Raw genomic sequence first — 16,427 nt, 5'->3', positions numbered from 1 at the left:
TTGTAAACCGGCAGGAATGCCTGGTGTTGCCCTGTGCCAGGAGTGCATCCCTGCTGGGGATTGTACTGGGGGAGGGAGATAACTGCAGGTGGGACTCCCTATGGTGACACTCCAGGGACCCTATGTGCAAGGAATATGGTTCCACTTTACAGGATGCACACCAGGCCAGGCTTGCTCTGTCAGAGATCAGCCTTGTTGTGCCGCAGGGTCCTGGCACACGCAGGGACAGAGGGATTAGGCGGGTCAGTGTATGCCCTGGATGTGCCCAGAGGAGAGGACATGACAGCAAAGGAGGGTGTGGCCCAGGATAAGGAAAGCTGCAGGGCTCCAAGGGGAACCTTTCTCCACATCCCTGTCAGCAGCTCTCTGGGTGCCAGGTTATAGACAGCTTCTCCTCAGGCCAGTGGACAGAAACGTTGACATTTGAAAAGTGACTTGTTCCTTAACTACATCTAGGCTGCAGAGAACCTGGAACACTTTCCCAGCCTCCTCTGCAGTGCCAGAAGCAGGTGCTGGCCTGAGGAGCCAGTTACATTCAGCAAAATCCCCCACACCCCAGCAGTGTGCTCACATTCACCCATTGCAACAGGTGTGCTCTGCAGCTCTCAGACATGGATCCATAGCCCTGGAGAAGGACACAGCCACCTGCCTGCTGCTCAGACAGCATTTTGCCAGATACAAGTGTTGGTGAGAAGTGCTATGGGTTCCTTGGACGAGGAGGTGGAGGGGAGCAGCTCCCTGGACAGAGAGCCTGTTTGTGGCTAGGGAGGGCCACACTTGTCACAGCCCCTGCGAGGCAGGAAGTGACAAGTGATCACATTTAAAGTCCCTTGTGGCAGGAGTGGAAGGAAGGAGAACAGGATGAGGCTCCATGTGTCTGACATAGTTCAGTCCAATGACCAGGCACACAGGGCCGAGAAAAGCAGCTCTATCCCGTGGATCCCCAAGGGAATCTGGCTGGGGCAGGCCTGTGCTCCAGGGACTGATGTAGAGAAAGGGAAAATTGCTCCCCGCCAGGTAAAACGTGCACTTCAGGGCTCCAGTGACATGTCCACACTGCACCTGTGCTGCTGTAAGCACATCCCTGAACTTCATGAAATGATCCTACTGTCAGTCTGGAAGACAGAAGAGCCAAAGGAAGTGACAAAGAGTCCCCAAAGGGACTCTGGGCTTCCTGAACAGAGGGCACCAAGCAGGGCCAGGCCAAGCACCTGTGCACACCAGCATCCCTTGCCTTCTTGGGGAGCCAGGCTGGATAGCAACTGTGTCCAGTGAGCCCAGTTTGGCTCCCTCACATTTTCCAGGTGATCTTCTGTGTGCCAGCTTTGGAGAACAGCAAAAGCCTAAGCAGAAGCAGTGACTTGGGTATCCTGCCCGGTTGCCATGCCAAGAGGGTGCACGGCAGCTCACGGTGCCCATCCCTCCTCTCATACCCGATAGCTTCTTTCATCCGCCCTGTGCCCACCACACTGCGTCTCACCTCCACCAGCCCCACACGAGGTGGGGCTCAATGGAGCACCATGGCACAGGCACCTCAGGCAGAGGGAACGCTGCTCACAGCCTGGAGACGGCGAGCCCACAGCAGCTCTGCCGCTGCTTTCCGGGAAGCACGGGGACACGCGGCTCTGGCGCGCACACGTGCGCGCCAGAGCCGGCGGGGCGGGCCCGCGGCGCCGCGGGAAAATGCGCGCCTGCCCCGCCCCCAGGGGGCGCTTCCCGCCAGTCCCGCCCGCGCCGCCCCTCCAACCGCGCGTCGCGGGGCCGGGCCGACCCTCCTCGCCGCCGCCCGCCGCTACGATGGCGGCGAAGCCCGAGGGTCTGCCCGCTCTCAAGATGGCCGCCCGCGCTGCCGGGGCCGGGCGCCCCCTCAGGCTGCTGCCCGCCTCTCGGCGCGCGGCCAGCGGCGAAAGGGTGCGCTCCCGGCGTGCCGCGCGCGGAGGGGCGGCGCGGGGGTTGCCGGGAGCTGTAGTGCGGGGCGGGCGGCGGTCACGTGGCGCTCTCGGCAGTGGCCGCGCTGGGAGCAGAGGCGCCAAGATGGCGGCGCGGCGGGGCGGAGCGGTGTCCGCCGCCAACGGGGCCGGGGCCGGTGGCGCTGCCGCCGCGGCCGCTCCGCGGGGCCTGGCGAGCGGCGGAGCCCTGCGCGAGCCGCCTTTCCGCGCCGGCAGCCCCCTGCAGGTAAGGGGCGGCGGGGCGCGGCGGGCCGCGCCGTGACACGTGGAGGCCGGGCGCGGCTCCCGCGGCCGCTGCACCACGTGTGCCGGAGCGGGCCCGCCGCACCGGCGGCGGGCGGGGGTCGCAGCACGGGCCAGCGCCGCCTCCGCTGGTCCCGGAGTGGGGCGCCCTTTCTTTGGGTGGGGGAATGGGGTGCCCGCAGCTCTCCCGCCGGCGTGGGGCGTCGGCGCGGGGAGATTACGGCGTTAGAGGGGCCGGAGCACGGCCACGGGACCCGGCGAGACGGGTGGCTTGGTGTCCCCTGCGGGAGATGACACCCCGGCCTTGGGTAGTGGGGGACAGGGGGATGCCGCTCGTGTCATTCCCCCGCGGTCCCTCCATCCCGGCGCCGCTCTCTGCCACCTGCGGCCGCGGGGAGCTGGGGCTGGCGCGGTTTGGGACACCCGCCGGTTTCGGTGGCAGGAGCTCTGTTTGCACAGCGTGGCCCGGGCCGGGAGGGGTTCCCCCAGCCGTACCGAGAGCTGATCCACGGGAAGCGGGGCTTTATCCCCAGCAAGAGGTTCCCGCGCCGGGCAGGTGTGGGGCGCGGCGCTGCCGCTGTCACCGGCCCCGGTGGGCGCCTGCCAGGGCCGGGCTGGGTGCGGGTCCCCTGCTGTCTGACGGGGAGCGCGGGGATGCAGCACCCCGGGAGGGGACGCGGGGGCACCTGCGTTGTGCTTTTGCCGGGATTTTTTTGGGAAAGCCCTAGGCTTCTGCCTCCGTCAGGGTTCTCCTGCGTGGCTGAGGGGCTGCGGGGGAGACACCCCTATCCCGACCCCGGGCTGGAGGACGCCAAGCCCGCCTCGCCCCTCCCCGACGCGAGCAGAGTGGGCTGCGTGTGGGGGAAGAGAGGTGTGTTCCCGCCTGATGCTTTCCGAAAGCAGCGGAGGAATGCAGGGAGCATCCTCTGGCTGTGCTGCGCTGGCCGGGCGGAGCCCCCCGGCTCCCGGGCTTACCCCGCGCCCTTGCCGGCAGCTCCGGCGCTGTAGGAGCAGCCTTGGCAGCCAGCCGGGGACCATGGCCGCCCTGTGCTCGGGGCGTAGCCGCAGCACGCCGGGCACACGTGTCAGCAGCGGCCTGCGGGGGCCTCCGTTGTCCCTTCCGGGGAGCAGAGCAGCGAGCGCAGTGTACCCTGCGCCGGGTGGGTGCCGGAGGAGCTGGTGGCCTCGCTTAGACTGTGTCCATTGCAAGCAGTCAGCTCCAGTCCCGGTACCCGCTCTGGGGCTGTGGGCATCCTCCCTTCTCCCCGGCAGTGCTGGTTGCTTGGGCACAGCGTGGTCAGAGCCGAAGCCTGTCCTTGAACATTCCCGTGACCCTCTTTCCCTGCAGCGCTGCTTAAAGCAAGCACGGGGAGCTGTGCAAGAAGGCACGGCGGGTTCCCCCCTTCCCTCCGGGCTAGGAGTGACAGGGGTCTCTGGCAGGGAGGAGCGCGGGCAGGGACGCTGGAGCAGGCTGGGCTGGTTCGTACCCCCGCCCCGACGCACAAGCGATGCTCGAGTGATGAGGGCTGCAGGAGGTGCCCGTCCCCAGGTGGATCAAAGGGAATCCTGGGGGAACACAGCCCAGGCCGGTGACTCACGGCTGTGAGACTCCTTGTTGCAAGGCGCTGAGTCAAGGGACTCGAGGAAGGCATGGGAGATTGCCCGCCCTCCCTCCCGGGCTGCGGGCAGGAGCCACAGGAAGAGGCCATTTGAGTGGGAGGGTTTTACTTCCCTCCCTCCTAATGTCCAGCGCTGATCACAGCTGGAAACCTTTTATTACATGTTTTCTTTGGGGAGAGCCGCCCTGTGGCCAGATGAGCAGGGCTGTGCAGCCCGGGGTGTCCTTCGGATCCCTTTGCCATCTACAGGCAGGGTTCAGATGGTCCCTGCGTCCCTGATGCTCCCTCCTGCTGGCTCCTTCGGTGGCCCGGGTACCTCTGCCTGCCGGTCACCGCTGACTCAGGGTTGCACTCGGGGCTGGGCGTGTGAGCCTGGATGTCTGCGTATCTGCGTGAGGATTGGTCGGGAATTGCAGCCAGGCTGCGCCTAGAGGGCCGCCAGCAGGCTCTGCGCTGTGCTCTGACCGGCAGCCAGCACCGGCAAGGGAGGGGACTGGGGATGCTGAGCAGGAAAACTGCTCTAAAACTGCTTCATAGCCTGATCTGCATGGTGGGGTGGAGGGGTGCCCTGCTGTCACTGGTGGGCTCCACTTCCAGGCAGAGGGCCCTGGAACAGGCTGGTCTGGGCTGGCAGCATGTCTGCTGAGCCCCAAACTACTGTAGACTCCTGGTCCTTAGGGCTGTCATGTCACAGACTGGGGGAATTTGGGATGGGTAGCTTCGAGGCATTGCTGTGAGTGTCCTGGCTTTGATTCCCAGCCTGGTATTGGAGTGCCTGTGTTCTGGGGTTGCACGGAGCTCCTGGCTGTGCTGTGGCCAGTGGTGCCTGTTTAGTCTTATCAGAGGAAGTCTCTGAAGAGCCCCAGGGACCAGGGGTTTGGGCACGTGGCTTTGGTGCTGTTGTATTTTAGAAACATCTATTTTGTGAAATGCCTGCTGTCTCTCCGGTGCTGTTTACTGCTTGCTAGAAGAGGATTTCAAAGTATTAGCAGCTTCTCTCTAGGGACAAGGTACAGTTTGTTCTGCATGGGCACAGGCTCATGCAGGCTCCGGTACCTACATGAAACAGAGGTTAACTGCATCATATGTGCATCCCCCAAGGTTTGGCTGTATTCTCACAGTGCTGGTGCTGCTCCAAGGGCAGGAAGATGGGTCACAGCCTGTTCCTGGCTAGCTTTGGGAGGGAGGTGTACTCTCCCAGGGCTCTGTCCTTGGTGCCCTTATCTTCCCAGCCTCCATTATCTCTCTGCATAAGCCCATCTACAAACAGGAATTCGCATCCTGTCTCATGCCGGTGGCACGCCTGTGCTGCTGCTCTGCTCTGTGTGTCCTGTGGCTCTGCTCAAGTGGGGGCTGCAGCCCCTTCCCTTGCCCAGCATCTGGCTTTTCCTGGCTGTCCTGCAGCATGGCTGTGTGACACCCTGGAGTACAGTGCAAATACTTTTTTGAAGTTACCCAAGCATCCCTGGAGGTGGCTGGGGGACTGGAAAGGATGTGGGGTTGGGAATTTGGAGGAGGAAGAGTGACAAAGCTGGTTTGGTCCTGGATTGCAAGCACAGACCATGTCCTCTTATAGCCTGCAGCAGAGGTACTGGGGTATGGCTCCAGCAGTGGCAGCTGGCTGCACCCCTCTTGCTGATTCCTGCACTTTTGTTATGAGTTTCGTAATGGTTTTGGGCTTATCTGAAGCACCAACAGCCGGAATTGGAGGAGCGCGTGACAGTCCATGAGGTGGCTGGAGCTGGCTTGTCTCCTCCCTGTCCTGCAGGACCATGTGGGGTGTTGGGTAGAGCCTGGTGTTTTATCCATTCATCTTTCCCAGTCATGCAGCTGCAGAGTGAATCAGGCAGAAATTTTCGGTGTGGAGACATCCTGGGTAATTGGAAGGGTCTCGGGCTGAGAGCAGCACAGGCCTTTGTGCAGTGGACCCTCCTGAAAGCAAGGGGGAAGGTCCCCTATGCCACCTTCTGACCTGCAGCTGCATCCCCCTGCTTCCCCTGCGTGGTCAGGGTGCTGGGGGTGCCCTGCCACAGTTTGCAGCACAGGCTGTTCAGAGCCTGTGTGTACTGTGAGGAAATCAGTGCTGGTAGGGGGGCTGTGCAAAGTGTTTACCTGGCTCCCCGTGCTCCTCAACAGTGCTTTTCCCTTGAGGACGATGACCTGAACTTAACATCGTTGGATGCAGAAACCGTCTTAGAGGCTGAAGAGATCCTGGGCACAATGCAGAACTATCTTGACTCCTCTGTGATCTCCATCATTGAGGATCTTTCTCTGAGTGAGGTGGGAGCTTACACACAGATGTGGGGTGTGGCATGGGTGGGGGTGATGGCAGTGTCCTCAGTGTCCAGGTCTTAGGGCTGTGTCCCATTGCCCTCTGAGACCGTCCCTACCCTTACAGCAGAGCAAGGCCTGCCTGGATGCTCAGAATGAGCTGTCCCTGCTGACTGCCATCACAGAGATCCTGGACAGCACAGATGATGAGACCTTGTCCCCCTTTGACACCATCATGGATGCAGAGCTGCTGACCTCACCTCGTGAGTGGGAGAATACCTCGGTAAGTTGGGGGGCAGATGCAGCCTGACCCCAGAGCCCATGGGAAGATGCTCTGGCAGGGCTCTGCTAGGTCCTAGCATGAGGGTACCCTGAAGTAGGCCAGTAGGACCCTGGCCTCCAGTACGCTGGGATGAACTCTCATGACAGTTCCAATGTGAGAGAAGTGCTTTGGAGGGCCATGCCTCCCCCTTGAGTCTTTATAAAGAGCCAGAGATGTGCCAGAGGCTTTGGGGAGCAGCATGTCCCCAGTGGGAGCTGTGTGCAGTGTGGGTGAAACAAGGCTGTTTGCTCTTGGGCTTTGTGGGGTGAAGTGTGTGGGCATTGTGGGGCTGGGGGTCGCCTGTCCCCTCCAGCAGCGTAGACCTGCCACTGTCTCATCTTCTGTCCATCTTTCCAGTTTCAGAAGTTTCTCACCTTATCCCGCCCATTGCTGGAGTGTGAGAGCCCTACCCTGGAGCAGCCTAAGGCTCTCAGACCTCTCAGCAGCAGCAGTGTCTCCGTGGCTGGGAAGGTGAGCAGCTGAGCAGGGCAAGCTGAAGCAGCAGTGTTGGGGTGGTGCTGGGATAATTGCCTCTGCTGCAGCCCCCAGCCTTCCCTCCTGGCATGGGAATCCTTTCCTTGAGACAATGCTTTTGCAAGGTACCAGTGGCAGTGGGAGCAGGGTCTGCCTCACGTGGTGGGTGCCAGGGACTGGGGATGCTCCCATAGGAGCATCAGATTTCCAGCTCTGTTGTGTTTTACTGGGCAGGTCAGATGTGTCCCAGCTTTTTGTCAGCCGTGGGGCTTTGCTGTAGAGTTGCAGCAGACCCAGTTGACTGTCCTGGGGGAGTGCTGCTAAAAGCCCAGGAACTGATGTTTGCTGTGGTCCTCTTTCCCAGACCGACACAGATGTGGCCTGGGACCGTGCTACTCATGGCCTCGAGGACCCAGTGCTGCCAAAGAAGCAAGTCTGCAGTACCCCGAGAGTGGAGAGGAAGGTGGGCTGGCACCGAGCCCGAGAGCAGCCCCTGCCACAGCGCAGTGATGGGGAGGAAGAAGAGGAAGAGGCTGTCTTGAACCTGGAGATAGACAGAAGCATGGAAGCTGTGAATTTCTGTGTGAGCGAGGCAGGGGTGGCGCTGGAGGAGCATGAAGACCCCTGCATCATCAACACAGGTGACGTATCCCTGAGCGAGCTGGTGAAATCCATGCACCCCTACTGCCTGCCCACCTTCACTGTGTGCCTGGACCCTGACACGGAGCCTGTGGCCAAGGAGCTTCTGAGCAGTCCTGTCTTGCTGGAAATTGTGCCTGGAGAGGGAGAGAGTGTGGAGATCCCTGTGGTTCTGCAGCCCTTGACTCCCAACTCCCCTGACCTGGAGCCCCAACTCCTGCGAGTAGAGGAAACTACCGGCGAGTCAATCCCAGAAGATCGTGGGGAGCTGCCAGGAGCTCCAACCCAGGAAAATAGGTTGGAAGAGGAGAAGGAGGAAAAACTGCCTGGGAAGGAGCCTTCATGCAGTACTGCAGAGGCCACCTCCCCAGTGGAGACAGCAGCACCTGGAGCCTCAGGTCCCAGCAAGAGCTCCTGGCACAGCACAGAAGCCCCAGCAGGTGGAAAACGTGAATGCTCTGAGAAGGGACGGGGCCGTGAGAGATCAAGGAAGAGTCGGAAAAAGAAAGCAGCAGAGGACCAAAGCAAGCAGGCCCGGCCTGGCAGGGACTGTGTAGCCCACCGGCTCCGTTCCGTTGGCTCTGGACAGCCCCATGCCCAGCTAGCCATCAGCAGGCAGCGGGCAGAGTGTCCCTCTGTTCAGGTCTCAGACTTCCTGGCACAGCAGCTGGAGAGAGCCCGGAAGGAGGGGCAGATGGAGCTGCATGCTGAGCGGGCACCTCGGCCCCGGGGCAGGCCTCAGAGCACAGCAGCGGCTTTGCTGCCCAAGAAGGTGAAGCAGGAGCTACAGAAGGAGCCGGCACCAGAAACCGTGAATGCGACCCTGGAGAAGAACAAGACTCTGGTGTCCCTGGAGAAGACTGCACCAAGCGTGGAGGGGCAGCCAGCAGCTGCATGTCCCAGCCCGACAGACCAGGCTGAGGGCCAGGCAGATGCGCAGCCATCTGCCGGACAGAGCAGTGGGGTCTCAGAGGCTGCCTCTCAGCTCCCAGAGCAAGGTGCTGGGCTGGAGCCTGCCCAGAGGGTGCCAGCAGCAGAGCCAAGTGGGGGCCTGTCTAAGGAAGCCAAACCCAAGGCCCTGAGCCTGCGTGAGTACCGCATCCGCATGCTGCACCGTCAGCCCAGCGCGGGTGACAGCCAGGAGGGCAAGAAGCAAGTGGCCAGCAAGTGGCCCAGTGTCCCTGAGCCTCCGACAGAGCTGGCGGAGATCCCCTGCCTGGTGTCACCCATGCTCTCTGCCACCGAGGCGGACAGTGCTCAGAAGGGACCGGACAAACCCACCAGCCCTGCTGCTGTCCCTTCTCCTGCCAGCAAAGCTCCCACTGCTCTGACTTCAGCCCCAGCACCTGCCGCAGCTCCACCACCGCCATCAGCACCAATGCCTTTTGTCGCACCAAACGTGCCCCCAGCTGCTGGGGTGGCCCCCACTGGGATGCCACCAGCCTCTGTCGGTGCTTATGCCCTTTACCCACCAGTGCCTTCCTGGCCCTGCTTCAGCCCGCAGCCCATGGGCTGCCATGGTTTGCTCCCACCACCCAGTGCCAGCTCCTCCAGTGCTTTTCACATGGTGCCTGGCCTCCCACCTCCATCCATGGCCTGGCCCCCGCCACCTTTGCCACCCCCGCCTCCATTTGGCCCAGGTGGCCCCTATGCCCCGGTTGGGTGGGCACCACCATCCTACTGGCCTGGAATCCCCGTGCCGCCTCCGGTGCCTTCCCTTGCGTACAGGGACCCTGGAGCAGCAGTGCAGGCCACTGCTGCCTTCCCAGCTGGCAGCCACCCTGGCACAGCCCCTCTGCATGGGCAGTCTCCTGCTGCCCCTATGCTCAGCTGCCCGGAGCCACCAGCCTTCCCTGCCCAGTCACCTGCTGCCCCGAGCAGTGAGATGGGGCCTGCAGGTGGCCCGGCCAGGCCGGCGGCTGGCAGGGTGTCAGATCCCAGGAGGCAGGCAAGGCTGGCAGGAGAGAGCTCCCTCCCCAAGGCCCCTGTGGCCCCAGCCCAGCCCCTGCCAGCCCCCTCAGCTGCCACTGCCCAGCCCAGCAGGGTCCCTCCTGCAGTGCCAGTCCCCCAGGCTGTCCCCACCCAGCCTCCAGAGGAGTCCCAAGCTGCAACTCCCAGCCAGCTCCCAAAGGTCCCCCCAGCTGCCATCTGCTGCCCAGCAGAGGTGTCTCCTGCTCCTGTTGGGGAGTCCCCTGGCACCCAAGCCACGGAGAAGGCTGTAGAGCCAGGGAAGGAGGCAGCAGAGAAAGCCCCATTGGAGCCCAAGGTAGCTGCCGGGCAGGAGGTGCCTGGCCAAAAATCCACCTCCCAGGCTGTGGCACCACCACGGAAAGCAGGTCGAGAGAGCAGCCTTCCCACCAAGGCACCCACTGTGCGGCCATGGAGGCACCAGCCACTCCTCAGCCCAGCCCAGCCCAGAGACAGCAGCAAGGACATTGTGCAAGCCTTCATCAGTGAGATTGGTGAGTGGGAGGGCTGCAGGATGCTGGGCTGAGTGTCAGCAGCCAGCAAGGCTGCAGTGCTGCCGGCAGCCTGGGTAGCAGGACCGGTTCCTGGCATTTCTGGGGGTGAGGGTGGCAAAGCCATGCCCACAGGCTTGCAGTCTCTTCCCAGTGCTCTGCTGGGATGTTGCCTGCAATGGATGGTCTGGGCTGGCTGTCTTGAAACTACTTCCTTCTGGGACTGCAGAGCTGGCTGCTCCTGTCCTTCTGGGACTGCAGAGCTGCTGCAGGCTCTGTTACTGCTTTTCCTCCCCAGTGCTTGTCCCACCATCCAGGGAGGCTGATGGGGGGGAGAATGGGGTTGGGGTGCATCACTGTGGTGCTGGGGGAATTCTAGCTGATCTGACTTGCTGTGCTTTCTCCCTGGCTCAGGGATTGAAGCCACCGACCTGTCCAGCCTGCTGGAGCAGTTTGAGAAGTCTGAAGGTGCGGATCTGGCATGCCATCCCCTGCAGGGCTCCCTCCGTGCCACGCTGGCCTCCCTGGGCTGTCCATGCTCCCTGCGTCAGGGTGGTAGTGGGAAGGCTGTGATGCTGCTGCTTGTGGGCTCATGTTACCCTGCCCAGGTGTTTTGTCCTGCAGCTGTCTCTGCCTCCATCTCCTTGGCCTGTGGAAATATCTGGGGGTCCCCATGGCAACCAAAGGGGTGGTGAAGAGTCTGTGAAGGAAAAAGGATGTGCAGCTCCTATCTTGAGGGAGCTGGGTTTCAGGAGCTGTGCTCTTCCAAGCTGTTCCTGGGGTGCTTTGTTGACCCTGTCCTTCAGCCCTACTTGTTGCCCCTCTCACCTACCTGTTCTCTTTTCAGCCAAGAAAGAGGAAACTCCTGTACAGCCCCCTGAGGAAAGGCAGCTGACAGGGAGCTCTGGGTGAGTATCAAAACCTTGGCAGCTGGTGCCCAGCATGGAGCCCAGCAGAGCAAGGGCACAGAGCAGCTTTCAGTCCTGGCAGGATTTGAAGTGTGGTGGTGCTGTGTCCATTGGCCCAGGAGGGGCTGAGCTTGTTGCTGGCCTGGGACAGAGCTGGTACTTAGGGGGAAAAACTGGGACAAGCAGTGATGGGCATGACAAGGCTGTGCAAGTTTTATCCTAGCAGCTCACTTGGATCCTCTGTCCTCGTGAACTGGCCGGTAGGGCAGATTGAGTGGGTGCCCCAGGCTTGGGGAGTGGGGTTGGGCTTTGCTTGCTGTGTTTGACAAAGCTCTTTTCCCATTCTCAGACCTGAGATCCAGCAGGAAGCATCAACCCAGCAGGACAGGAAGCCCACAGATGGGCTGCAGGCCTCTGAGCTGGCCAATGTGGCAGGTAAAGAATATTTGGGACAAGGGAGGGTAGTGTGCTATGTCGTAGCAGGGCTGTTATGTGTCTGGGGGGACACCTTGGGGAGTGAGGGGCCTGGGATGTGAGGGAGCCCCAGCTGGGTGGGTTGCGGCAAAGGGCTGCTGTTGTAAGCATTCTGGTGCTCTCCCAGGCCTCACGCCCCCAGCAACACCTCCTCACCAGCTCTGGAAGCCTTTGCCTGCTGTCTCACTGCTGGCCAAGACCAAGTCACCTGGATCCATGCCCCAGGAAGGGCCCCAGAAGTCAACCAAGCTGATGAAAGCCAAGCCACTGCTCCCAAACAAGATCCAGATGAAGAGCATGGTGCCAGCCCCTGCCAGCACAGCCCCCAGCCACGTCTGCTCGGGAGACCACGACTACTGCCTCCTGGGTGCACCGCAGCCCGAGAGCAGCCATGGCTCTGGCACGCAGCCCCCTGCTGAGGGAGGCTCCCGCTGGAATGTCAAACACCACCAGGACATCACTATCAAACCCATCTCCTCCTTAACCAAACGGACGCTGGACCCACCTGAGCCCACCCCTCCAGCCCCCGACACCACCGTGGGGCACAGCCCGGAGCCCCTGGGGATGGCCTGCCCAGCTCCCCTGGATTATCGGACTACCATCCCCAGCAAGGGCAGCACTGGGTGCAGCAGTCCCCCCACCTCAGTGCTCCTGTCTCCAGCTGCATCCCCCTGCCGGGAGCAGGAGGTGCGGACTGCCAGTGCCCAGCCCAGCCATGCTGCTGCCAAGAGGTCCCTGCGCTGCTACCGGAGACCCCAGGACTCACCCAGCCCCTCTGCCGACAGCTGGAGGGCTGGCCGGAGCCGTGCCAGCCGTTCTTTCAGCTCCAGTTCGGATGGAGCTAGCGAGTCTTCATCTTCATCTTCATCCTCGTCCTCCCGTTCCCGCTCACGGTCGCTCTCCCCACCTCCCAAGCGGTGGCGAAGGTAAGCAGTGCATTGTTGCTTGCTCTTGGGGAGTGTCTTGGTTTGAAAAGACAGGTGTCTGGTAAGGAGGGCAGGAGCCTCTCTTGAAATGGAAAATGTAAACCCCCTCCCTCCAAATTATTATAATTTTGAAATTAAGGGGCTCTCAGGCAAAGATATGGGAATAGGAATAACAGTTCTTTACTAGGAAAATTAAAATAAAATTGCAGTAATACAAAAAAACACTGACAGAGTCAGAATACAACCTGATTAGATGGTGGCTGCTGTCCTCCTGGAATGACAGGTGTGGTTCTGTTGAAGCAGTGATCCTGTAGAAGGATGTAGTTTTCCTCTGAAGGTCCAGTGGTGGTGTAGATGGGCCTGGTCTTCCTCTGGGAATCCTGTGGAAAAAGGGTCCCCTGGGTTTCCAAATAACAGATTTTTCTTTGGGTAGGAATGCTTGGCTCCTCCCCCTGGGTGGAGCATCTCACAATGGGATGATGTAATTTTATGCAGCGAGTCAATGGCCCATTAACTGGAGATATTTCCCTGGATGGAGGATGGGTCATGGAGGAGATAAAGAACACTGCTCCCCCTGGTTTCAACAGGTGGTGGTAGAATACCTGTAGTATTTCAGGTTACATCTTTCATTGCAACCTAAAACAGGCAGTTGTCCAGTGGCTGGTCTTTTGCAAGAGCCCAGACACATCTTTATGGTCCTGCTTAGATGGCTGGATTTGATGCTTTTGTCCTTGTGGACCTTCTGAAGAGATGTTTGGCTCACAGAGGGTGGGGAAGCTGCACCCTGCCCATCCAGTTGTGGCTGAAGCCTCCATCTGGGCCCATATGCCTGCAAAGCCTCCAGTGAGCCAGACTTCCTTACTCCTTCAGAAACATCCAAACCATGTTACAAGTCCTTGGCTGCATCTTTGCTTTTGGATGCTTTTTCTGGAGTATTACAGCAGGTGTTCATAGTTGTGCTGTGGGACTGTTGCAGCCCTTGGTATAGAAGTGAGAGGAGCCACAGTGGAGCTCTCCAGGGAGCTGCTGGAGGCAAGCAGAGAAAAACCTGTCTGGCTTGGCTGCCTCAGGGGCTCCCTGTTCTCTTTATGCAGGTGGCTGTGTAGGAAAGTGGGACAACTTGCACTCTGTGGGATTCCTTTTGGAGCCCTTGTGCATCTGAGTGATGTGCAGCCTGTCCCAGCTGGGCTGGGAGGCACTGGAGGTAGTGAAGGGTTTCTCCTGTAGTTCTCTTGGTGTTCAGCCAGTTCTGGAAACATCCCTGGGCATGAGGGGCCTGTCCAGCCAAGACCCCTTCATTGATAGCCAGTAAATGCAGAGGCTGGAGCTGGAAAGACCAGGTATAAAAGTGCCGTGTTTTGTGGTTGTGCAGCTTGGGGATTGTGAAGCAACACATCTGGCTTGGCTTTCCAGCAAATCAGCTGGCCTTTTGCTGGAAAATGTCCCCGTGTACTGTGCCACCCTGACTTGCTGTCTTCCAGGAGAATGTGGCATAGGAATATGTGGCAGAGTCAGGCAGCATGCCCTGCTGGGGTTTGCCCATGGCAGGGACCACCTATGGCCAGCATGTCTGGAGAGGGACTGTGCTCCTGGCTGGAGGCAGCACAGCTTAATCCCAGCTGTGTTTTGGTCATGCTGTCCTTAAGGTTTCCCTCGCCCTGCTGGAGAAGCTCTTGCAGTCTCTGTTCACATGGCTGTTGAGCACAACATGGATATAATGTTGTCTTGTGCATCGTGTGGGGCTCAGCACTGAAGTCCCAGCCCTTTCTGAGCCCTCCCAGGCACAGCCCTGTGCTTCACAGTTCCCCCATGACTATTTCTTGTTCTTTGGAAGCTGTGCTTCCTGTGAGCCTGCTCCCTTTTCTCTGTGGCATTGGGAGCCAAATGGAGCAGCATTTCTGTAGTCTTGCTGCCCTGGCAATCGTGCTGGGGATGGGTCCTGTCCAAGTGGGATGCTGAATACCATGGGGACAATGGATATCTTTTCCTGCTTTGGAGCCTTATGATGCTGGACAAAGGGAGGGCTCAGCTGTATCTCTCCTTCCCCCAGGTACCGCTCAAGATGTTCCCACAGCTCCTCCTCTCGCTCCAGCTGTGGGTCATGTGGCAGGTCCCGGGACAGGTCCTCATCCTCATCATCAACATCCTCCTATTCATCCAGGTCCACATCCCGCAGCCAGTCCCGCTCCCCCTCGCCCCGCGGGAGGAGTAGCAGGTGGAGAAGGTGAGCGTGGCCATCCTGCAGGGATGTGAACTCTCCCCAACCCATCTCCCAGCCTTCTGTGGAGGAGGGATGGACCCACTCCTTCAAGATCTCCCTTGTGTTTGGAATCACTCTTATGACACCCCCATGATTCCGTAGCTCATGTGTCTGGTTTCTGCCCTGACAGATACAGCTATGATGCACAGGACCACTACCAAAGGCAGAGGATCCTCCAGAAGGAACGTGCAATAGTGAGTCATGGAGGGCTGGGAATCTGGGACTGGAAATTTGGGGGTTCATAGCCCCCATGTCACTTCAGAAACAGAGGGTGTTTCTGCAGGGGGGTGAGCCTTGCCAGCAGCATTGCTGGGAGGCCCTGGGCAAGGCACAGTGTGGTGGGAGGCCATGCAGGGAGGGTGTTCTGTGTGAGAGGTCCTGCTCACGGATGGGCCATCCCTGTCCGCAGGAGGAGCGGCGAGTTGTGTTTATCGGCAAGATCCCCAGCAGGATGACACGGTCAGAGCTGCGGCACCGCTTCTCTGTGTTTGGGGACATTGAGGAGTGTACCCTGCATTTCCGCTCCGAGGGGTAAGAGCTGTGGGGAGATGGGTCAGTCCCTTCTCAGGGATGACTCCTCTTGGCCCTTTTCCCATTACTCAAGGGGATGTTGCAGACCAAGGGGGGACAAACATAACTGTTGCTGCTGATCTCCTCCAATGTCAGGGATAACTATGGCTTTGTCACCTACCGGTATGCTGAGGAAGCCTTTGCTGCCATTGAGAGTGGGCACAAGCTGCGGCGCCCAGACGAGCAGCCCTTCGACCTGTGCTTTGGTGGCCGCAGGCAGTTCTGCAGGAGGAACTATGCTGACTTGGGTGAGTTGCACAACCTCCAAGTTGAGGGTTGCCCTCCCTGGGTCCTTCTCTTCTTTCCAGAGGCATAGGAGTCCCCATCCTTGGGATCAGTCAGGGTTGGCAGCAGAGCTGCATCCAGGAACTGTCCTGCCCTGAAGGATTGAATGGGGGCTCCCTGTCTCTCCAGCACTGTGTTGGAGGCCGGCCCAACTCTGGGTCTAGAGGCTGGCAGGTGAAAAAAGATAAGAAATTTGCTGTGGGAATGGCCAGAACTGTGCCATTGTTTCCACGAGCTCAAGACAGCCTCTCCCCATCTCTTCCAGATTCAAACCGTGAGGATTTTGACCCAGCTCCCGTCAAGAGCAAGTTTGACTCCCTGGACTTTGACACTCTGCTGCGGCAGGCACAGCGCAGCCTGCGGAGGTAGCGGCAGGCAAGGCGGAGAACCCGCCCCCACTTTTATACTCAAATACAAAAGGCAAAAAAAGAATGGAGAGAGAGATGAGATTTTTAATAAAATGAAAAAGGAAAAAAATTTGTTTTATAACCAATATTTAAGGAGGATGGGTCATTGGCCTTCAACTGGAGCAGTCCCGGCAAGTGGCAGCCCTGGGCTTGCCCCAGACATATAATAAATATGGATGCCCAAACAGCAGCACTGCCTTGTTTCCTCTTTTGCATGGGCTATTCCCAGGTGTGGGCTTAGGCTGTGCCCCCCTCAAGACCCCAGGGACTTTGCCTGTGTATGGCCCCATCAACTGTTGTGCAGGTCATGGACTGGGCACAGGAGTGGGATGTCTGGGGAGAGTGGTGCAGGATTGAGGTCACCGAGTGTGTGACTGTCACCATGGCCTGGCACGGAGTGAATGCCTCTCTGAGGACCCCTCTGACAGTCTCTTGGGCTCTGCTGGCTGCAGGACTTGGCACCCCGAGGCTCCCAGCAGTTTTGGGGCCACCTGCACCTCCCGCAATGGCCACGGGGGAGCAGTGTAAGATGCTCCACCGCCGCTGCCAGCAGCGGGCTGGGAACCGGCTCAGCCCTTGGCCAGAGCTCGGGCACGGCTCTGCTCGCTCCGAGCCCACTGC

The 16,427-nt window shown here is 59.9% G+C and overlaps 1 protein-coding gene across 1 annotated transcript; it reads left to right on the top strand.

The window, feature by feature from the left end:
* The first annotated feature begins 5,768 nt into the window (after positions 1–5,768).
* On the top strand, positions 5,769–15,912 carry PPRC1 (PPARG related coactivator 1). The gene is given in 14 exon segments (XM_058810578.1): positions 5,769–5,796; positions 5,799–6,091; positions 6,210–6,365; positions 6,762–6,875; positions 7,243–9,979; positions 10,391–10,444; positions 10,824–10,884; positions 11,234–11,319; positions 11,486–12,284; positions 14,335–14,508; positions 14,675–14,738; positions 14,954–15,075; positions 15,211–15,362; positions 15,665–15,912. Coding segments are annotated over 14 exon segments (4,944 nt in total). The 3' UTR covers positions 15,769–15,912.
* Positions 15,913–16,427: the final 515 nt, after the last annotated feature.

The sequence above is a fragment of the Ammospiza caudacuta genome, chromosome 9 (genome assembly GCF_027887145.1).
Source record: "Ammospiza caudacuta isolate bAmmCau1 chromosome 9, bAmmCau1.pri, whole genome shotgun sequence".
NCBI lineage: Eukaryota > Metazoa > Chordata > Aves > Passeriformes > Passerellidae > Ammospiza > Ammospiza caudacuta.
The sequence above is the reverse complement of the archived record's forward strand: the minus strand, read 5'-3'. Positions and strand labels throughout refer to the sequence as shown.